At 35.7% G+C, this 22,711-nt stretch overlaps 3 protein-coding genes across 5 annotated transcripts; all 3 read left to right on the top strand.

Moving 5' to 3' along the window:
• The first annotated feature begins 156 nt into the window (after positions 1 to 156).
• LOC106402308 (kinesin-like protein KIN-7C, mitochondrial) lies at positions 157 to 6,525 on the top strand. Of its 2 annotated transcripts, none has more exons than XM_048756795.1 (23): positions 157 to 481; positions 556 to 653; positions 758 to 847; positions 996 to 1,048; positions 1,374 to 1,439; positions 1,521 to 1,574; positions 1,890 to 1,949; positions 2,071 to 2,149; positions 2,456 to 2,523; positions 2,661 to 2,723; positions 2,859 to 2,963; positions 3,041 to 3,145; positions 3,312 to 3,419; positions 3,501 to 3,635; positions 3,876 to 4,061; positions 4,187 to 4,363; positions 4,544 to 4,741; positions 4,870 to 5,010; positions 5,107 to 5,229; positions 5,339 to 5,389; positions 5,482 to 5,529; positions 5,619 to 5,882; positions 5,972 to 6,525. In XM_048756795.1, exons 1-23 carry the CDS (start codon positions 255 to 257, stop codon positions 6,167 to 6,169), a joined length of 2,697 nt encoding a protein of 898 aa, XP_048612752.1. In that variant the 5' UTR covers positions 157 to 254; the 3' UTR covers positions 6,170 to 6,525. The 2 variants fall into 2 exon arrangements, with proteins under 2 accessions (XP_048612752.1, XP_048612753.1); XM_048756796.1 differs by having other exon boundaries at positions 159 to 481; positions 3,891 to 4,061.
• Positions 6,526 to 11,857: 5,332 nt separating this feature from the next.
• Positions 11,858 to 15,557, top strand: LOC106397252 (protein ROLLING AND ERECT LEAF 2). Of its 2 annotated transcripts, XM_013837838.3 has the most exons (5): positions 11,858 to 12,215; positions 12,312 to 13,855; positions 13,978 to 14,162; positions 14,245 to 14,468; positions 14,621 to 15,557. In XM_013837838.3, the coding sequence occupies exons 2-5, from the start codon at positions 12,385 to 12,387 to the stop codon at positions 15,429 to 15,431; spliced, it is 2,691 nt and encodes an 896-aa protein (XP_013693292.1). In that variant the 5' UTR covers positions 11,858 to 12,215; positions 12,312 to 12,384; the 3' UTR covers positions 15,432 to 15,557. The 2 variants fall into 2 exon arrangements, with proteins under 2 accessions (XP_013693292.1, XP_013693291.1); XM_013837837.3 differs by having other exon boundaries at positions 11,858 to 13,855.
• Positions 15,558 to 15,863: 306 nt separating this feature from the next.
• Positions 15,864 to 19,938, top strand: LOC106399787 (protein disulfide isomerase-like 1-1). The gene is made up of 9 exons (XM_013840239.3): positions 15,864 to 16,137; positions 16,415 to 16,445; positions 16,524 to 16,811; positions 16,888 to 17,073; positions 17,155 to 17,280; positions 17,591 to 17,728; positions 17,812 to 18,049; positions 18,121 to 18,233; positions 18,314 to 19,938. The coding sequence occupies exons 1-9, from the start codon at positions 15,971 to 15,973 to the stop codon at positions 18,521 to 18,523; spliced, it is 1,497 nt and encodes a 498-aa protein (XP_013695693.1). The 5' UTR covers positions 15,864 to 15,970; the 3' UTR covers positions 18,524 to 19,938.
• The last annotated feature ends 2,773 nt before the right edge of the window (positions 19,939 to 22,711 follow it).

Consider the following 22,711-nt stretch of genomic DNA (forward strand, 5'->3'; position numbering starts at 1 on the left):
TAAATAAAACAAAATCGTTTAAATAGAGAAATATTCTTTTTTAATATCGGAGGGTATTTCCGTCATTATAATAGAGAAATATACAGCACTTTTAATATCAGAGGGCATTTCAGTCATTATAATATTCTGTTTTTTGGAGGGAGTGGGAACAAATAAAAAAAACAAACGATACAGTCAGTATATGACGTGACCCCCATTGATTTCGCCAACGAGCTTCTTCTTCTTCCCTCTCTCACTCTCTTAGACCTAAAACAATGTCTGCTCCTAGGTCACAGAGATCATCCACGATCTCTCCCTCTCGTCCTCTCAGATCTCCGGCGAGTGCTCCGACGAAACGCCCTGTGACTCCTTCCTCTCCGGCTGCTTCCTCGACTTCGCATCTACGTTCTATCCCGTCTCCGTCTACATCCTCCGGCACGGCGGCTGCTGCCACGAAACTGAAGGAGAATATCACGGTCACGATTCGTTTCCGTCCTCTCAGGTTAGGTTAATGTGGTCTAAGATTGGGATCCGGTTTAATGTTTTGGTTTATTGACATTTGATTTGGTTTAATAGTCCTCGAGAGGTGAACAATGGAGATGAGATTGCGTGGTATGCTGATGGAGACTACACTATTCGGAACGAGTACAACCCTGATCTTTGTTATGCCTTTGGTTAGTGTTAAGTGAAATGTTTATATTTCTCCGGAAGACTCTTCTTGTATTTGCTTCTTTGTTCTCGATTTGGTTTTAAGTGTTTTTTCGTTGTTTGGTTACAGATAGAGTGTTTGGTCCACCAACTACAACCCGTCGTGTTTATGATACTGCTGCTCAGCAAGTTGTTAGTGGGGCTATGTCTGGAATAAATGGTATGTTTCATGATTCTCATCGTATCTCAAGGGCTTTAAAAAGACTACTCCTTCTCGTATAAGTTGAATATTGTGATGTTGGGAGGATTTCAAGTTTGGTGCTTTCTAACTCTTTGACTTTAAATATTCTTCCTTGCTTTATTTTCAGGTACTGTGTTTGCTTATGGAGTTACTAGCAGTGGCAAGACTCACACAATGCATGTAAGTTACTATTTTTAGAGGAGGAGCAATGTCCTCATGTTTCTCTTCTGCAACCTGAACATGATTAATTGGGCAAGTTATTTGCGATCTCTCCTTTATCATCTGTTTTAAGCTCTCTTTTCATGTCGTACTCATCATCTTTTGAGATTGTGTGCTCACTTAGATATAGGATGTCGTTCCATCATTCTCGTTAGGGATTAAAGTAAGCTGTTATATATGTATATTACCTGTTCAAAAGAGATTCAAATGTGTTTCTCTAATTCCCGTGTACTAACTAGGCACCTGTGCCTATTAGACCTTGACTAACGACATATTTTGCATTTAGGGGGAGCAAAGGTCACCTGGAATAATTCCGTTGGCTGTAAAGGATGTATTCAGCATTATTCAGGAGGTGATAGGTTACTCTTTTGTTGTGTCTTCTTAAAAGGATTTGGTTCTCGCTTCTTTAGCTAACTATGTTTCAGCTATCCAGACACCAGAACGGGAATTTCTTCTGCGTGTTTCATATCTTGAGATATACAATGAGGTATGTTCTGACTCCAGTATTTTTTTGCATCACCTTCTTGTAATTCTAATTTGTTTTCCAAATTCTTAATGGACATGTGTCTTGTGCACCTATGATTAGAACTTAGCTGGAACCTTAGAAGAATGCTATAGGTTTTAGTCCTTAAGTTCGTTCTTGTTCAAACCTATGACAGTGAGTATGCTCAAGAAGATAGTTTTAGGCTGGAATTTCTATTTCAATTGTACACGTAAACTTATAAAACTGCAAACCAAAATTTCATTTCCAACTGATTTCTCAACTGGTCCATAATTTAAGGGTTCTTAATTATCCTTACAGGTTATTAATGACTTACTAGACCCAACAGGGCAGAATCTACGAATACGAGAGGATTCTCAGGTCAGCGGTGGATTATGTTTAACCAAATTTTTATGTTGGGCTTTGCAGTCTCATTTCGTTTAACCAAGCTTCAGTTGCCTCGTTAAGTTTCATTAGTATTAGTGTGTGTTTATGTTGATAGGGCACATATGTTGAAGGCATTAAAGATGAGGTTGTCTTATCCCCAGCTCATGCTCTATCCCTCATAGCATCTGGTGAAGGTATAAGATCGTAATGTACCTGTTAACTTTAAGCGTCAGCTCACTTATTGCATAATGTAGTTTCATTATTATGTGCCAGTTAGAAGAAAAATGGTTTTCCAGTAACAATAAAATTATGTGCTTCATAGTTATTAGCTTCTCGCAAGGGATTTGTTACACCATGTAGATAGTTTAATATAGTTGCATTATTATAATTCAGTATACTTCGGTTATCAACCTTTTCTTCTCTTCATATGGTCACACCTCTCTTATTTATGTTTTGTTTAGTCATGTTATTAAACTTTGCCTTTGCCGGAATTATTGCAGAACACAGGCATGTTGGTTCAAATAATGTCAATCTTTTTAGCAGTCGGAGCCACACAATGTTCACCTTGGTAAGTCCTATTGCCTAAAGTGTATCGTTCTTGTATCTATCACAACTACGCATACGCCTTCGACCATTGGTGATGTGCCTTATGATTGGGCGCTTTATTTTTTTCTCCTTCCCTTAAGTGTTTTCTGTGTGTTTCAGACTATTGAAAGCAGTCCACATGGAAAGGGAGATGATGGAGAAGATGTTACTCTCTCTCAGTTGGTAATTACTAAAGAGCTCATACTGATTCTGCTATTGTATATGAAGACATGTCACACTTGTTGCTGAGAGTGTTTTCAGGTGTCGTTCTTTTCTTACATTCTGGTTCTCTAATATTTGATTCCTGGTTCAATGCAGCACCTCATTGATCTTGCTGGATCTGAAAGTTCTAAATCTGAAATGACTGGACAACGGAGGAAAGAGGGATCTTCCATCAACAAAAGTTTACTCACCCTGGGAACTGTAAGGAAGTTTTCTTGCAGTGTTACATTTTTTCCTCTATACATAAGCGTGACTTAACTTCTAATCTCCGTCTTCAGGTCATATCTAAATTGACAGACTCCAAGGCAGCTCATATACCGTACAGGGATTCTAAACTTACTCGTCTCTTGCAGTCAACACTTAGTGGTCACGGACTAGTATCAGTAAGTTCCTTAATTAAGTCAAAATAATAGTTTATTGGAGAAGTTCTGAAGGCCAGATGTGTTTCTTTGGGTGATGAACTTTCATTTGTTGACATAGCTCTTTTTGTAGAAAGTAAGAGACTGCTGTGTCAATATTGGCTTTCTTACCCCATCTGCATTTTTGCAGCTTATTTGCACTATAACACCTGCATCCAGTACAAGTGAAGAGACGCACAACACACTGAAATTCGCTCAGAGGTGCAAGCATGTTGAAATCAAAGCCTCGCGAAATAAGGTGCTTTTATGGTTTTGATGTCTCTGGGGTTTCTGGATTTGGCAAAAGCCCTAATCTTGATTTTTACAAAATTTTGTATAGATTATGGATGAGAAGTCCCTAATAAAGAAGTATCAGAAAGAAATATCATGTTTGCAAGAAGAACTTACGCAATTGAAGCACGGGGTTTCTATGTCTACGTCTAACCAAGAAGATTTGGCTGATCGAAAACTTCAGGTTGGTGTATGCAGATAGTTCCTTGGGACTTTTCTTGTCTTTGTAGCATAGTTATTAGAAAACACTGAATGAAAATCTCTTCTATACTAGGCAAATTAGTAGCCAGTTGAATTTTTGAAGTGATTAATGTTTAATCAACTTTATCTTTTTAATCTGTTGGTTACATCTGTACACTTAAAAGTTGCATTCTCCCAGAAATAACATGCCTTTCTTTCATTGTGCTCTTTCTCTTTTGATAAGCTGAAATCTGTCCAGGTTAAACCCCAGTTAAGGTTGGAGGAGGAGGAGGATGAAGCCAAAGCAGCTCTGATGGGAAGAATTCAGCGTTTGACAAAACTAATCTTGGTTTCAACAAAAAGTTCCCTGCAAGGAAAAGCTTCTGTAAAACCTGACCATATATGGAGGCATACTTTCGGAGAGGAAGAGGTATGTACGCTAATTCAAAGTTGTTTTGAGGATATCATTCCATCTTGGTGGAACGCTAGTATTTGTTTTTCTAGACTGTATATCATATGTTAGTGATGTTTAACTTTACACCATGATTTCCGCAGCTAGCTTACTTGCCCGATAGAAGAAGGGAGAACATGGCTGATGATAATGCTAGAAGCACAGTTTCTGAACATTCCAGGGAGCCGAGAGATGGTGGAACTAGTGGCCTGGATGAGATGACAAAGGACCGGAAAAAGAATAAGACTCGTGGAGGAATGCTTGGCTGGCTGAAACTGAAAGTAAGTTCTACTTTTCCTCACTGTTGTATCAAAATGCATTGGTGGAATTGGTACACGATGTGAACTGATATTAAGAATGATCCTCAAAATCATATTTTACATGCTAACTGTTTTAGATTCGCTTCGGCAAATATGATTCACAACCTGTTAAATACAAGGCTCATAATATGTATGCTGCAGAAATCTGATGGTGTGGCTGGGACATTACTGACTGATGGTAACCAGAACTCTACAAATGGATCTGCTTCTTCTTCCTCGAAGTGCGCACAAACAAAATCAACCAGGAGAGATAAAGCAGCAACAAACAAGTCTTTTCCAGAAAGAACTGTGGCAGAAGACTTATTCAGTGCAGCTGTTGGATCAGGAGACCCTTCTCTGGTGAGATGATATTGTTTTACCAATTTCTTGTTGCTTCTGTGATTATACATGGCATTTCCTAGGTTTTTGAAAGTGGTCATTCTGTAGCATATTACTGACATAACCAGCAAAATGATGTACTACAATAGATTGCAACTACTATTGCGGATCAAATGGATCTTCTTCACGAGCAAACAAAAATACTAGTTGGGGAAGTAGCATTGCGTACCAGTTCATTGAAAAGGCTTTCTGAGCAAGCTGCTCGCAACCCTGAAGATTTCCATATCAGAGTGAGCTTTCCTTCCGTGTGATATCCTTCCATAACAATGCTTAAATTATATTAGCATATAACATTGCTTCTTTCATGTTTGCATTGTTGACTGCAGGATCAAATGCAAAAACTGGAAGATGAAATCAGCGAAAAGAAGAATCAAATACGTGCACTCGAGCAACAGATGATTGAAAGTTTCGGAATGAGTCATACCACAGACTCTCTTGGAATGTCCCAGGTTGATGCAGAAAAACAAGAGTCGTTGTTTTATTCAGGACTCTCTGCTTATATGAATCCAATTCAAAAACACTTGTCAGACAATATTTTCTTGTTTCTGTTTGATATAGGTTTTGTCAAAGCTCACAACGCAACTAAATGAGAAAATCTTCGAACATGAGGTACTCATTTCTCTTTGCTCTCATTACTTGTCAATGTTGTTTATGATCAGATTTGGTGACGATACTTTTTTCCATGAAACGCCTTTTTCAAGATAAAGTCTGCAGACAATAGGATACTTCAGGAGCAGCTCGAGATAACTGTAAGTCAAAACTCCATTTATTTATTTCTGATGTCCCAACAGTTTGAGATTCATCAGATTTAAAGTTTATGATTACTTAATATGCACAGAAATCAGAGAAGGCTGAGATGCAGGAGACAATCATGCTGCTAAGGCAACAACTGGATTCATTAGCCGAGAGAAAATCAACATATACACAGCAGCAGAACGCAGCAGACGAATCAGCAGGAAGGAATACTCACAGCAGAAATGGTGATGAGTTGTCAGAAATCTATTCTGGAGCAGGAACACCGACCAGCGTTATGAGCTTAAATAGAGTGTTTGCTCAGGAAGAGACTAAAGATATCAAAAACGGAACAACCCTCAACTCTCAGGTATCTTTCTCATACAAAGTTTGCTACTTTCTTCATCTTCCAGACGCACCAAGTCACTGTAATGATCATGTTATCGGTCATTCGACTAGGCTTTGGAAATAGAGAATCTGAAGAAGGAGAATATGAGACTGATTGAGGAAAAAGATGAGCTTGGAAAACTTAATAACAAACTCACAGAGGAAGCCTCTTATGCTAAAGAATTGGCCTCTGCTGCGGCAGTAGAGCTCCAGAATTTGGCTGAAGAAGTTACTAGACTCTGCAATGAAAATGCGAAACTTAGCAAGTGATAAAAGCTCCAGAGACTCCAGCATTCAAGATAATGCTGCAAAGTAGATCATCTTCATTGAACTATAATGCAAATCTCAGACTAGTTGAATGCTCTGATGCTTCAAAGGAGCAATGATGTTCTTGGAGAATATAATGCTTCTATCTCCCAAAAGACATTCGATCTGTTTTTGAATCTAATTCTAATGGCTGAGATGACAAACAAATGATGTAAATATTCTCACAAATTTGTTTTCTTGCTCTTTGTGACTACTGCCCTTTGTATGTTCTACTTAAGTTCGAACCGACGATGTTGCAACGAGACCAACTGTTAGTTTTTCATCTCAACTTTATTGGCTATATATGATTTGATTTAATCTTTGAAATTCGGCAAAACTAAACTAAGTAGCAGATCTCCTACACATTCTTTTAGAAGATCGTAATGACAAGTTCTTGTCAAACATTAGTTTTTGAATATACGAAGGTGTGTAATAAATTGGATTGTGTATATTACATAAACAAAATCTGCAAAATTATTTTTTTCTCTAAAAGCAAAACCAAAGCAATTGGAATGATGTTAATGGAGATGGAAGCATGATGTTGTTTGTGAAAAGAAAGAGGAACAGAGATCTCTATGTTAAAAGTTCAATTATCCAAAATACACTTACGAACACCCCTCAGACTTTTTAAATTCACCAGAACCACTTTTACTTTTAATACAGGTTATTCTAAAAGAAAAAAACTCACAAACTTTCACATCATCGTCTTTATTCTGTTTTTCATTTTGTTTAATAACAGTTTTTTCGTTTGCTCTCCAACTTGACAAAGGTCGTTACTCGTATTCACCTAATAGTGTTGTACAAAAACAAACTATCCTCCTTTTATGTTTAACTAATGTTGAACACCATTATCGTATTCACATATATAGTAATAGTCCAGGAATGATTAAACTAATGTCCATTGCCCACCAACGCTTATGTCACACGCTCATGCGCGTAAAAGAAAAACTACGTACGCATTGAAAAAAAGAAACTACTAGCCTAGTATTTATCTATTCTAAGACTTAGTCAGAAGTATATGTCATATTTCTCCAAGTCACATGGTCATGTAACGCGGCAGTCTTCGTGGGGTTTTGAATAAACATTTCCACTTTTAAAATAAAATAAAAAGTTGGGGTTTGGTTTTGATTGTTGAGCATTCAAGATTCCCCTCTTTTGGGTGCTCTTGGAATATTAGTTTCGACGGATTAGGTTAACCGATGTACTTGTTGATTAATACATCAACGTTAGGGTTTTTTCAAGAAAGTTTCCAACGCCGCCTGCGATACGGCTTGGTTATTGACTTCTAGTTAATATTCTTATGATATGTTGTTATTTCTACAAGGTTGACAAATAAAAATGGTGACCACTTATATCTTCATGGTTAAGCAATTTATGTTCTCATAGAGAGTTTTTTCCTTTTATATCAAGTTGATATGTCGGAAGAAAAACGCAAAGGTTAATTTAAGTACTTAACAAGATATTTAATTAGACATTTTCAAAAAAAAAAAAAGATATTTAATTAGACAGAAATTTCTCAAGAAATAATGAAACCTTGGGTATTCTCACCCGTACCAACCACAAAAGTACACGATTGCAGCTTGATTTTTATATTTGTTTATCAAACTGAATGGAAATAGATCACTGCATGGACTCCATGGTTTGAACAAAAAAAAAAAAGGGACTCCATGAAGTGAAACTATATAAATCGTCTATGGAAAAGATGACGTCGAAAAAACCTAGAACGGATGGTGTTCCCTCACCAAGGGAGCTTAGTTTTGACATGAAAGCAAACGTATTTCGTAATGATATTTAATTGTCATCAAAATTTTGATTTGTTAAATGCATAACAGTCAAAGATATGGAGCTAAAAGGACGGGTGGGTGGGGCGGAGTTCGACGCCATCAAATGATGACGCATCAAGTTGAAACTCATGGTGAGCCCCCAAGCGATTAGTTATAAAGATTTAGGGTCTTAAGTGGTATGATGTTCATCAAAAACCTTTTTGAGAAGATTTACACACAACAAATACAAAAAATTATTCTTCCTTTTTCTAATGTCGAACATTTTAAAATGTTTTATCTCTATAAGATTACGCACTATGTTAAATATGTCAAATGATGATGATGCATATCGTGGAAAAAATACAGAGAACCAAAAGCAATAAAAAGTGATTATGTCATCAAATAGAGTTGGTTAACCATGAAGAATTGGTATTAGAGTTGCGGACTTAACGTAAAAAGGATAAAATGTGGAGTAAGAAATAACCACGTACCATTGTCGTCTATCTTATCTCCGTGCAGTTAGCTCACCATTTGTTTGGACATTATGTAACAACTAACAACCATTAAGAATTAGTTAAGATTAAAAAGTGATATCATCACTTCATTAACTACCTCACTGACTTTATCACTGATTATTGCATGATTCTCTACCTGATTAATTGTAAATAGGTACTAGTAATTAATTCTGCTATTTTTTAAGAGTTTATTTTACGTATACACGTTAACTTACTTTGAAAAAAAGAGTACACACATTAACAAAGTACACTCAACTTGACCAACTACGTTATTCGTACTTAGTATACAAATTTGTGAGTTATCAATTATGTTGGTACGTCGTAGTTTGAGAGAAAATAATACTATAACTTTGCGTTTCTTCGAATTCATAATACTTAAACAAAAAAATAGCAAGGGTTTAATATATATATATACACATATGTTGTTTTTAGCAAAATGTTAAAATATGCTAACTTTTAATTATTACAATGTTTTACCCGTTCCATAATTCCATTAATAACTATTGAGATGGTATATATTTTCTAATCATCATATCGATATTACATTAATGAAAACACAGTAAAAGTCATGTTATTTTATCATCCAGACGAGAGATCTTGGAGTTCTCTTACATGTATCTTCTTACACATACCATCAGCTTTCTAAAACGTATACTAATAGTTAATCACTTAATTGTATACATACTAGATCATGATGAGAGAAGCATGGGTTACATGCATATATATATAAAGATAATGTAATTAAACACCGCAATAATTATTTACCTAACTCTACTGTTGCTTTTTTTTTCTCCCCCTTTTTGATAAGCTATTGTTGCTTTTCGTCCTCTCCCCATATGCTTAGATCTTGATTATGTCGATTATTGCATGCCAACTTTGTTACCAAATTTATCAGTGGCCAGTCCTCTAGCTTCGGTTTTTGTAGTCTTTTAAGATTTTAAGGCATCTCCAATATATATCTCTATAATTTCCTCTAAAATAGAAATCTCTGTTAAAGAGGTGAAAATGCTCCAATGTATGTCTGTATAATAGAGTTTCTTTATTTTAGAGAAAAATATAGAGGAAACCTACTTTTTACCTCTATTTTTAGAGGTGAAAATAATATATTTCTATATTTTCCTCTATAAATAAAAAAACTCTATTATAGAGGCATACATTGGAACATTTTCACCTCTATAATAGAATTTCTCTATTTTATGAGAAAATATAGAGATAGAAATAGAGGTGGATTGGAAATGGTCTTAGCAGACTAGCAGTTAGTAACTAATAACGTGACTACACATGTTTGAGTTGATATATAACTAGAATTACATAGTAGAAATTAAATGGCAAAATCAAAATACCAAACTCAACATTAAATAGGTGTACTCATCAAAATATTTGTAAAATATTTTATTTTGAACTAGAGAAATTAAACTATAAGGAGGGGTTATTGGAATCAGAATTCAGAAGGAGTTAAGTGATTTTAAAAGTTGACAGATTCTTAGAAGTTAAGTAGAGTTAACAAATATTCTCCAAAGTTCTATCAAATACTTTGTATTGACTTTTGTAGATTTTATTGATTTTTATGGATTTGCATAATATATTATTTTCAAAATATTTCTTCTTATAAGGCAATGTATAACAATCTCTTCGGAACATTTCCAAAAACAAAATCTGGATGTAAGCCATATATATAAACATCACGTAATTGACACAATGATACCCATATCTTCTTCTTTTCTCCTTCTCCTTCTCGTGTCCAGCTACATACATGTATCTACTTCTGACCATTAATTAGTTCTTGAATAAGATTACAATGGAGGATAAGTAAAAAGGTAAATATAATTTCTGGACTCAGGATGAAACGAAAGTATTGATTGAATTACTTGTGGAGGGAATTAAACGTGGATGGCCTGATTTTGAACCACCATTCTTGTTATCAATGTGAGTTTGGTTTCTTCGTCATTATTGAATCAAACGGTTGTTTTATCAAATGAGAAACTATAAAAATATAATAAATTACAGATCATGTGAGTTTAGTTGCAATATGTGCATGTTTTTCTTATTACACAGATTTCAAAAATCTTATGTGAATAGATGATATTTTCAAAGTCTAGTTTTATGAGTAAAAACATAAGGAATTCACCTTCCAATAACAATAGAATTCAATAGAATGATAAAATCCATGATAACTAAACTTTATGAAAAACAAATGATTTGAATGGAATTTAAAAGTCTTTAAACCAGTAACAATGGATTTTGATAAGATTTAAAATTTTTTAAATCTGTAAACCAATAACAATAGATTCTCAAAATTTTATAATTCCTTTAGAATTCTTAAACCAATAACCCCCCTAAGACTATATGATATCAAATCAATATGTTAGCAAGCTTTCGAGGGTGGATTATACTAGTTTTGGTAAAATGAAATGATTACAGTGACATGTGTTAATTAATATATATGAGTTTGATGGTGGCCAGAAATAGGTAGACATCACAGGCACAACATCAACTAAAAAAATACAATAAAATTTTGAATTTTAAAGAATCAATTTTGAAATTCCAAGTTTGGGACGAGAAGGTGCATGCGAACCGGATATGACAAGCACGTGAAAACTCGATTTGGCATCACGTGACTAGCACACTTTCCCAATGGCATGTTTCAGCTTTTCTTCTTCTTGTTAGCTAGCCTCAAGCCCCTATCTCTACTCGTAACATGTTCATGTTTCCTTCATGCATTTGTTTATTAGTTTTTCACTTATTTTCGAGCACTGAGCCCATTTCTCATTGATTTTAAAGAAAAAAGCTTCAAAATTTCTACTGGTAACTTTAATGTTTTACATTTCCAATGTCCATCGATATCCTATACTCTCTCTGTTTAAAAACAAATGTGTGTTTGTGTAATCTATAGAACCATCATATTATTGGACTAACAGTTTATTTAAAAGACTTGCAGCTAAAACGAAAAGATGTTTTGGCATAGTTTTAAGTTTTAATTAATACTGTTTCTTTTTCCTTGTTTTCAAAATACTGTTAGCCTCAATAAAACTAACTAAACCTGTCAATTTATCACGAACATGTAACGTATAAAGTATCAAAAAGTTTTAGTGACCAGTTTATTTGTTTTCGGTTATCTATAATACCTGTCAGTTTATAACACATTCTACCTACCAAACTAGAGACACTTTTTACTGTACACTTAAATTTACAATTTGAGGAGTATATAGTTCAAACCTTTTTTTTTTTTTTTTTTTTTCTCGAAACTCGTTAAAGAGTAAAAAGATAAAAGTGAAAGTAATAGGGCAAAAGGGTAAAAAGCGAAAAGTAGGGAGGAAAAATCATAAAGAATTAAAAGAAGAGGGTCTTATCCCAACCTCCTTTCGTCGCCGACGTCGTTTCACTCATGTCTCAGTCTTTCCCGGAAAAATTCTGCAGAAATTTCAGAAATTTGTTTTTTTTTTCCTCGTCTCTAACACTTTCTTCAATACTAGCATTTAATTTTCGCCCCAGATCCCTAGCTTCCTTACACACATCCCTATCTGTTAAATTTCGTAGACAACAAACTTAATTGCAACAAGACGAATCCTTTTTTGTTTTTAATAATAATAGTTATTAAAATTTAACTCGAAAACCCTTTTTGCTTTCTGTCTCTCTCTCCTCTGTTTTGTGTCTGGTACGGGGTCTCGTTTAAAGAAATCAGCAAACCCATGGATTCTTCTGTCACTCTCTCGCATGCACGAGAGCTCTCTTGTACGTTTAATTTAACCCCTTTTGTTTTCTTCCTCCCCATAACGACAAATCACTAATCTTTGGATTCTATTCTTCAATCCTCTGTTTTCCGATTAGAAAGCAAGCCCAACCAAAGAGATGGTCTTCCCATTGTCCTTTCAGGCAAAAGCATGAGACTTGAGACTACGGAATGGGTTGCGGAGGATCCAAAGTCGACGACCAACCGCTTGTGATTCTCTGTAGAGAGAGGAAAGAACTGATCAAAGCGGCGTCGTATCACCGCTCTGCTTTGGCCGCCGCTCACCTCGCTTACTTTCAGTCTCTCTGCGACGTCGGAGAGTCTATCAAACGCTTCGTCGACGAGGAGTTAGTCCTCTCTGCTGGCTCCAACAACAACTCTTCGCCGCCGGACTCGCCGGTTCTTACTCTGCCTTCCGACGAAGGGAAGAAGAAACACAAGATCTCCTCTTCTTCGACCTCTGTTTCGCATTCCGTCGTCGAAGAAGATGACGGAGAAGGCTCGCATTTGCATTTACCGTCTGGATCTGAGTTCGATTCGGGATCGGAATCTGGATCTGATGATTCTTTAGGTCATCATATCCATATCGAATCTAGCCCTAAAGTGCTAAAGGAGCAACCTTTACCGGAAACTTATCCTCCCGGTTACCCACCAAGTTACCCGCCGGGTTTCTCCTCCGGTTACCAGTATCCGGGCCAAGGTTGGGGCTTTATGGGAGAGAACCCGAACCCGTATCAAGGAATGTACTTCATGAAGAAGTCTGCGCCAGCGTCTCGTCCGGTAGTGTTTCAGCCGGAGAATCACCGAGTTGAGAACGGGCAGTGGCCACAGGAGAATGGTTATGGTTATTATGGTTATCCTGAGCAGCAACGTAGAGCAGCGCCGCCGTCTCCGGCGAGGCCTCCTCCGTCTCCTCCCACGGTTTCCACTTGGGACTTTTTGAATGTGTTTGATACTTACGATTACAACAGAACTGGAGCCGGTGAAAGTTATCCGGCTGCTGGTGGAGTTAAGTCGAGTTCAAGCAGTCTTGACTCGAGGGAGGTGAGAGAGAGGGAAGGGATTCCTGAGTTGGAAGATGAGACAGAGCAAGAAACGTTGAAACAGTCCAAGAGAAAAAGTGTTGAGAAGATGAAAGAGCATATACCTGAGAACGAGCCGAGCCATTGGTCCCAACTAGATGAGAGGAAGATTAAGAAGAGAGGAGGAGACTCAGGTGAAGGAACATCGAGGGATGTGCCTATGGTAGAGAGCTCTTTCAGTTCAAAGACGGTGTCTTCGTTTACCAGCAGTGAAGAAGGGTCTGAGTTTCACCATGTTAACGAAGGAGAAGAGAGTAGTAGCAGCCACGGGCATGAGGCTGTGGCTAGGAAGAGCGTTGGAGAAGTAGAGGAAGAGTACGTGAGGAAGAAAGGAGTGAGCTTTGAGTTGGAGGAGAATATACCAGCAACTTCTTTTGATGTTGAGTCTTCCAAGATAAGTAGCCTCTCTGCATTGTCGGTTCACGCCACTAGAGATCTAAGAGAAGTTGTGAAGGAGATCAAGAGTGAGTTTGAGGCTGCTTCTTCGCATGGTAAGGAAGTGGCTGTGTTGCTTGAGGTCAGCAAGTTGCCTTATCAGCAGAAAAGCTCTGGCCTTAAAGGTAATGAATAATGCTCTCTTTGCCTCTGAGATTGAACTGTTATGGATTTGATTATATGAATCATAGATTAGATTTGCATCACTTGAGACTTAACCTTGTTGCTTTTTGTTTTCTCTCTCTAGTTATCTTCTCTCGGATCATGTCATCACGCTCTCAGCCACAACCATCGATAAGGTTAACATCAAGGATACTTAAAATAGCAAAATCATACAATGTTCAGGACGTTCCAGAAGGCTTCACTGCAAACCTCTCATCAACCTTGGAGAAACTCTACGCCTGGGAAAAGAAACTGTACAAGGAAGTCAAGGTATCAATCAACTCTGTTTCTTGATTTTTGAATGGTTTAATGTCTCTTTAGGCAATATTGTTGTGACGTTTGTTGATGGCAGGATGAAGAGAAGCTTCGAGTTATCTACGAAGAAAAGTGCAAAACACTGAAGAAACTAGATAGTCTTGGTGCAGAGTCTAGCAAGATTGATACAACTCGAGCAGCCATTAGGAAGCTGCTAACCAAACTCGATGTCTGTATAAGATCCGTTGATTCCATTTCCAATAGGATACATAAACTGAGAGACGAAGAGTTACAGCCACAACTCACTCAGTTGATTCATGGGTAATAAATAAAAAAACCATTTCATTTTTGTAACTCTATAAATTGATAAAAAAATGATTTTTTAAAAAAATTAATAACTCTATAAATTAATAAAATATCATAGCCCCAACCTTTTATAACTGTATATTCCTTTTGTGTAATATACGATTCAGGTTAATAAGAATGTGGAGATTGATGCTTAAGTGCCACCAGAAGCAGTTCCAGGCCATCATGGAGAGCAAGGTACGATCTCTGAGAGCAAACACCGGCTTACAAAGAGACTCTGGTCTCAAAGCGATTCTTGATCTTGAGATGGAGCTAAGAGAATGGTGCATCAGCTTCAACGACTGGGTCAACACTCAGAAACTCTACGTGGAGTCTCTAAACGGGTGGCTATCAAGATGTCTTCACTACGAACCCGAGTCGACGGAAGACGGAGTGGCTCCTTTCTCTCCGGGCCGCGTTGGAGCTCCGCACGTTTTCGTTATATGCAAGGACTGGCAAGAAGCGATGGAGAGAATCTCAGGAGATAACGTCACAAACGCCATGGAAGGTTTCGCCGCGAGTTTACACGAGCTGTGGGAGAGACAAGACGAGGAGCAGAGGCAGAGAGTGAAAGCGGAGTACGTGTCTCATGATTTCGAGAAACGGTTGAATGATCTTCGGATGGAGAGGGCGAGGGTGAGGATGAGAAACGAGCAGTTACAAGACGGCGGCGCGTCGTCGGAGAGGAGCGTGGTGTTGTCGGAGAGCGGGAGGATCTCGGCGCTGGATGATCTGAAGGTGGATTTGGATTCGATGAGGAAGAAGCTGGAGGAAGAGAGAGCGAGGCATAAGGAAACGATTAAGCTAGTGAACAATGCGGCTTCAAGTAGCTTACAGTCTGGTTTAGTGCCCATCTTTGAGGCTTTAGGGAATTTCACATCACAAGTTGTGAAAGCTCATGAACATGTTAGGTTTCAACAGCCTCAGTCTTCTTCTTGATGAAATGGAAGGCTGAGGATTTTGATTTTGCATCAGAAAATTTTGGTAATGAAAAATTAGATTCGGCGTAGAAAAATTGTTTGTATATGTTGTCTCCATTTATAATATTCATTGATTGGTTGACTACTTGCTTTTAATCTTTTAGCCGTTGTTCTCTTAAAGGTCATCGTACTCTTTAATCATGGTCAACAGTTAACACTTATGAATATGATAGAAATAAAATGAAATTAACAGAATAGTATAACGTATTAACGTGTCAGATCTAGATTACTGCTGATAAAGCGGGAAAAAAATAACAGAATAGTATATTTGACAACCGCCGATGGTCAAGACAATGTATTTTTATTACAGAAGTTGTTGCCATATTGCCTAACTATTAGTACTTAATGTCCAATGGATGATTGCCACGCGGATGAACGACCAAGTAGCATTAAGTTTACGTGAAACGAGCTGATAAATATCTCCGATAGCTTCGCTCTAGAGCTTACAGAATTTCCGACCGAAGCTTGGTGAGAGAGAGGGAGAGACAGAGATCGGTAATGGCAATGAGAGGATACACGTTATGTTCGATCCTTGTGTTCTCGTTGTTCGCTTCGTGCGTAAGAAGCAAGGAGACGAAGGAGTTTGTGTTGACATTGGATCACACTAACTTCACCGAAACCATCAACAAGCATGATTTCATTGTCGTCGAGTTTTACGCCCCTTGGTATTGCATTTTGTAATGATTCAACGTTTTTTTTATTTATTGATATGAGTTTTTTGTGTGTTCGTGAATCTGATGGATCCCTGCATGGATCTGAATTGACCGTTTGATTATTCTTTTGTCCCTTATGGATTTGCGTGCGAATGATTTCTTCTGATCACTAACGTTATCTGGTTATTGCACTGTTGATCTATGATCTGAGGTCACAATACGTGCTTGTGTAATCGATGCGTGAGAGTATTTGTAATCTTGTGTTATTTTGTAATCTCTTCTTCTTCAGGTGTGGACACTGCAAGCAGCTAGCTCCTGAGGTAAAAATCTATCATCATTTACTTATTTGTATAATTTCTATAGTCGTGAGTGTTGATTTTTTTTTTGTTTGTTTATAGTACGAGAAGGCTGCGTCAGAATTGAGCAGTCATGTCTCTCCAGTGGTTCTCGCCAAGATCGATGCAAGCGAGGAAACAAACAAAGAATTTGCAACGAAGTACTCGGTTCAGGGCTTCCCAACAATCAAGATCCTCAGAAACGGAGGGAAAGCTGTTCAAGAATACAGCGGACCTCGTGAAGCTGACGGGATTGTTACTTACTTGAAGAAACAGAGCGGTCCTGCTTCTTTTGAAATCAAGTCTGCTGATGCTGCTGCTGAGGTTGTTGGTGACAAGAATGTGGTTGCAGTAAGTGTCAAGAAAACATCATATTCTGTTTCATGATCATTTCATTATATAACGTCACTTTCTCTTGTGTTTATAGGTTGGTGTTTTCCCTAAACTATCTGGCGCTGAGTTTGATTCTTTCATGGCCACTGCTGAGAAACTGCGCTCTGATTATGATTTCGCACACACCTCAGATGCTAAGCTTCTTCCTCGTGGAGAGTCTGTGACAGGACCTGTAGTCAGGCTATTCAAACCCTTTGATGAACTGTTTGTTGATTTCAGGGTACATGAGATAAATCTTTTCACTTTGTATTATGAACGAGTGGTCTTGTTCTTATGGTACACTGTTCTGTGATGCATCCAGGATTTTGTTGGAGAAGCTTTGGAGAAATTTGTCAAAGAATCAAGCATTCCTCTTATCACCGTCTTTGATAGTGATCCAAACAACCATCCATATGTTCTCAAATTCTTTGAAATCCCTAATACTAAGGTAACTCATAGATCTCACTCTGTAACCAGTTCATGAATTATACTAAAATATGTAGTTTGTTTTTGTTTATTATCTGTCACTAAAAGCTTCCTTGTTCTTCACTGATCCTATAATTGCTAACCTTGTATTGGTTTTGATCAGAGCTTGTCAATAAATTATCAGTACATATAGTTGTATTAATAAATTTGGGGTCTAATAATCTATTATACAAATTAGCCACTAAGATTTTGAGGACTGAAGACGAATGTTTCATCTCGCTATGCCCATGAACAGTCATGGCTTTGATGATGGGTACTATTTTGAGTTTCAGGCGTTGTTTTTCATGAACTTCAACGGAGAAGGAGCTGAGTCTCTTAAATCAAAGTACCGTGAAGTTGCTGCATCCAACAAGGGACATGGTCTTAGCTTTCTTCTCGGTGATGCTGAGAACAGCCAAGAGGCACTCCAGGTTTAGTCTTCCTACCGTTTCATCCTGTGTTGGTTACAAAATGCTAAGCAGTTTTTCTGTCTTTTTTTCTGAACCAATAACAGCACTATGGAGTCGAACAGAGGCAACTTCCTCTCATCATCCTCCAGACAGTGGATGACAAAAAGTACCTGAAAACAAATGTGGAGGTTGACCAGATTGAATCATGGATCAATGACTTCAAGGACGGGAAAGTTTCTCCGTACAAAAAATCTCAACCTATCCCGAGTGAAAACAACGAGCCAGTGAAAGTTGTTGTTGCTGAGAGCCTTGACGAGATGGTTTTCAACTCTGGAAAGAACGGTGAGTTACATTACAAGGTTAAATAGAAAATAGTGTCCCAAACTATTAATGGATCACTTTTTTACTTGCAGTCTTGCTTGAGTTCTATGCTCCATGGTGTGGACACTGCCAAAATCTTGTTCCAATCCTGGACGAAGTTGCTGTGTCGTACCAAAGCGACCCAAGTGTAGTCATAGCTAAGTTTGTAAGTCATTAGTGTAGTATGTTCATTGATCCTCTGCGGTTTTATGTTGTTGGTTTCTTACTCATTTCACTCTCGTCCAGGATGCAACCGCAAATGACTTCCCACATGACACCTTTGATGTGAAGGGCTTTCCAACCATTTACTTAAGATCAGCGAATGGAAACATTGTGCTTTACAAAGGAGACAGGACAAAGGAAGATATCACAAGCTTCATTGACAAGAACAAGGACACAGCTGGAGAGACTAAGACAGAGGAAAAGACAACTAAGGAAGTTAAGGACGAGCTCTGAGGGGAGAAAGTGTGTTCTGTCTCTAAGCTGCTAGCTTAATTAGTTTGGTAGTTTTGAGGAAAGTACACAGAAGAAGACAAGGCTTTGTGTAGATAGACAGAAAGAGAAGGTCTCTTTATCTATTCATAGTTTTAATATGCAATCTGCAGAACAATAACGGCTGCTTCATTTGCTTTTGTTTTGGTCATTTTTTATTTTATTTTTTGAACTCCGTTCTCTTTTAATATTATACTAGACCCTGAGCGCGGATATGAATTTTCAGTTTTTAATTATTTATTTTATTAAATGATGTATTTGTAATATTCGTTCATATTATATTCATTAAATAAATATTTTTTTTTGCATCTTAAACTATCTATTTTTTTTACGAATGTGTGATATCATATAAAAAATATAAAAAAAATGTGTATAGAGTTAATTAGTTAATTTTAAAAACAAAAATTTTTCTTTCGTGTGCGATATCATATAAATAATGATCCACCCAGTTAATAAAAATCATGATTATTTTATGTGTAATTTTTTTTTATTTTGAATATTTCCTTAAGACTATATTAAATTTTACATATTTTAATTAGAATATTTTTAATATATTTACTTTTTATTTGAAATGCAACTCAATATTTTTTAACAATTATAACAAAATATTTAAAAAATATTTTTTTAGAATTTGTTTGAAAAATATGAAAATTACATTTTAAATTAAAATTATCCTAAAATATGATAAGTTTTGATGTAAACGAAAACTCATATTATGTCAAAAATAATGATATTCAATGATAATAACAATTTTAATTGATTATTTTTTAAAAAATACATTTACAAAAATATTGTTTGAAAGAAAATTCATTTATCTTTCAAATATAAAATGAAAATATTATAATTAAATAATAAAAAATATAAATAAAAATCATAAATTTAGCAAATGACAACTGAGTTATATTATGCTAAAATTTTCTTTCTAACAATTTATCAAATGACAAATGAGTTATGAGCAAATAATACCATATAATTTTTAAAACCATAGTCATTCTTAAATATTTTTTGAATAAATAATTATTTTTAAATTTAATCAACTGAAAATAATATCTGTACAATTGTGTGAGTCAAATTCTAGTTTTATTGATGCATGTTATATATTAGTGCTGCATGTTTTAGGTAACATTTTAATGATGCACGTTTTCAAAAATCTTCATTATTAAAATTATGCACGTAAGGATAACTAATGAGTTTTTTTGGTTGATTAAATGACATTATGTCCAAATTTATTTAAGGATATTTTATTAAGGTAACTGAAAAAGACAAACAATAAAATATTAAGTTTAAATTCATTTAAGCATATTTCATTAATGTAACTGAAAAGACAAGTAATAAATTACGCAGTTTTATTCGTTTTAAGATATTTCATAAATGCAACTGAAAATGACAATCACAAAAAAAGGAGTTTAATTAATGAAGTAAGAACATTTTCAAATGGGTACTTATCTTTTAATAATATATAGAAGTGGTAGGTATAATGCAACTCCAGGGACCGAGTTTCTAATACCATTTCCAATGATTTATTATATTCTTTATTCTATAATAGAGTTGATTTCTACTGAAATAGTACTCTACTAGGTTAAGACCCGCGCTTTACGCGGGATCAACATTATATATATAAATTATTTTATGTATTAAATATTTTTACATATTATGAAATAATTAATATATATTAAATAATTAAAGTTCAGTATATATTAAATATATAATTAAATTGGTGCGAACATATAAATTAATTTTATTAATCCAAAAAATATGTTTTTTTATATTTGATAGGATATGTAATTAAATTTAAATGATACTAACATAGATAATATATTTTAGTATATTTTTAATATTAATATCTATTAAATGATGATTTCTACTCATATAGTTTTTTCGATCATTAATATCTTTTATAGAAAAAAATTTAAATTACTAATAACAAAATTTTTATTGTGGGATTAATAGTTTTAGTAATTTATAATTTTTAAAAAAAAGTTGTCAATGATCGTTCAAAACTTTTATCAAAAAATTGTTCAAAGTAAACTTTGAAACAAAAATATTGTATTTTATATGGTTTATAGTTTAATTTAAAACGATATATATATTAATCTTAATAATTAATTAAATTAGACTTTTTACTTATATAATTTTTGTAATCATTTATATTTTGTTATAACAAAATTTTTAAACCATGGATCATAAAATTTGAATGTGAGACTCTTAACAATTTTAGTAATTTATAGACGTTTGTAAAAATTCAAAATATAACATATACATAAAAATCTAAATTTTTATTAGATGGTTATTGTGGTTGTTTAATTTATTTAATAGTTTAAAATTAAACAAATATGATAGAAGATACACTATTTTTTTTATCAAATCTTTATTATTCAAAATCATTAATTGCCATATATACTTTAGCCACATTAGGCAATTCCGTAAATTTTATTTAAGGAAATAATAAAGTATATTAATGATGAATTTATTGTTAGTTTAATAAAAAACTTATTATATAATTAGATGGACCAACATATTTCTCTAATGATTCTAAGAATCATCTTAGTGATGACATGTGGCTACAAAAAGAAGTTGTAATGCTTCTCAAATAATATATAGGGGATTTTATAGTGAAAAATAAAGTGATGAACAAAAAATAAACAACTTAATGCATCTCTAATTTCACTCTATTTTTTCCTCCAAAATAGAGTAAAAAAGAGTATGAAGTAAAAATACTCCAACCCTACTATATTTCTCACTCCATAATGAGAGGGAAAATGGCTTATTCCCCTATGAACTAGTTGTTCCCGGCTTTTTCACACATGAACTTTTAAGTCATGCCAAAAACCACATGAACAATGGAAAAATGACTTATTCCCCTATGAACTAGTTGTTCCCGGCTATTTCACACACAAACTTTGAAGTCATGCCAAAAACCACATGAACAACTCTATTTTTTGAATTACATGCACAAACTATCGATTTTAAAGTAATTCTCTGATAGAGAGCGGAAACTGTGAAGTTCAAAGATCAAAGGTTTGATCTCGAAACTGGTTTCTTGTAGTCAAAGGTAATTCGAAAACAAGATGGATAGGGTGTGAATACTCTTCGCAGTGCCTTTTGCAAAGCTCTTTTAAAATCTAAAACTTATAACTTCTTATTAATCAATCGTGTCTTACAAAGGTTGACCACGATCTCTATTTATAATAACTATAAAAGCCAAAACCTAAATGAATCGGGAAACCCGTAATTATTAGGAAAACATACTAAAATGAAATAAAACCGTCAATAGATAATAAGGAAAGAATCCTAATTAGTTGTGGAGGTGGAATCGTCGAAAATCCTAGGTGCTGCTGCATCAGGTCTCCCCGGGTGAGAAGGAATTCGACCACGAATCCGGATCATCGTTGTCTCCATGATAAGGGAAGAGATGCTTGACATTAAACACATCAGAAGTCCGAAGAGTAGGAGGAAGCCGAACTCGATAAGCATTTGGGTTGATCATCTCAAGAACCTCCCCCGGGCCTATCTTGCGGGACTTAACTTTGTTGTATTCACCAGACGGAAGGCGATATTTAGTCAAGACGACCCAAACAGAATCTCCCGGCTCAAAGATCAACTCTCGCCGTTTCCTGTCAGCAGCCGCTTTGTATTTAGAAGCAGAGGTTGTCAATTTATTAGTTGCCATTTAATGAATGTCTTGAATACCGGAATCGAAATCTAAGGCTTCGCCATGAACACGCGATTTATCAGGCAATGTGGTGAGGTCGAGAGGTCCGCGAGGAAGGATGCCATACACCACCTGAAAAGGACAAAAACCCAAACTCCGGTTCAAAGCCCTGTTATGCGCAAACTCGGCTTGTCCGAGCTTAGTATCCCATAATTTGATATTGTCGCCCAGGAGACAACGAAGAAGATTTCCCAGTGATCGATTAGTAACTTCAGTTTGTCCATCCGTCTGAGGATGATACGCAATACTCATATCCAAGCTAGTACCCAAGAGTTTCCACAAAGAACGCCAAAAGTGACTCAGAAACCTTGTATCACGATCCAAAACTATGGAAGTCGGTAGCCCATGTAAACGGTAGATCTCTCGAAAGAAAAGCACAGCGACATTAACCGCATCCGTGGTCTTCTTACAAGGAATAAAATGAGCCATCTTGGAGAATC

The sequence above is a fragment of the Brassica napus genome, chromosome C5 (assembly GCF_020379485.1).
Source record: "Brassica napus cultivar Da-Ae chromosome C5, Da-Ae, whole genome shotgun sequence".
Taxonomy (NCBI): domain Eukaryota; kingdom Viridiplantae; phylum Streptophyta; class Magnoliopsida; order Brassicales; family Brassicaceae; genus Brassica; species Brassica napus.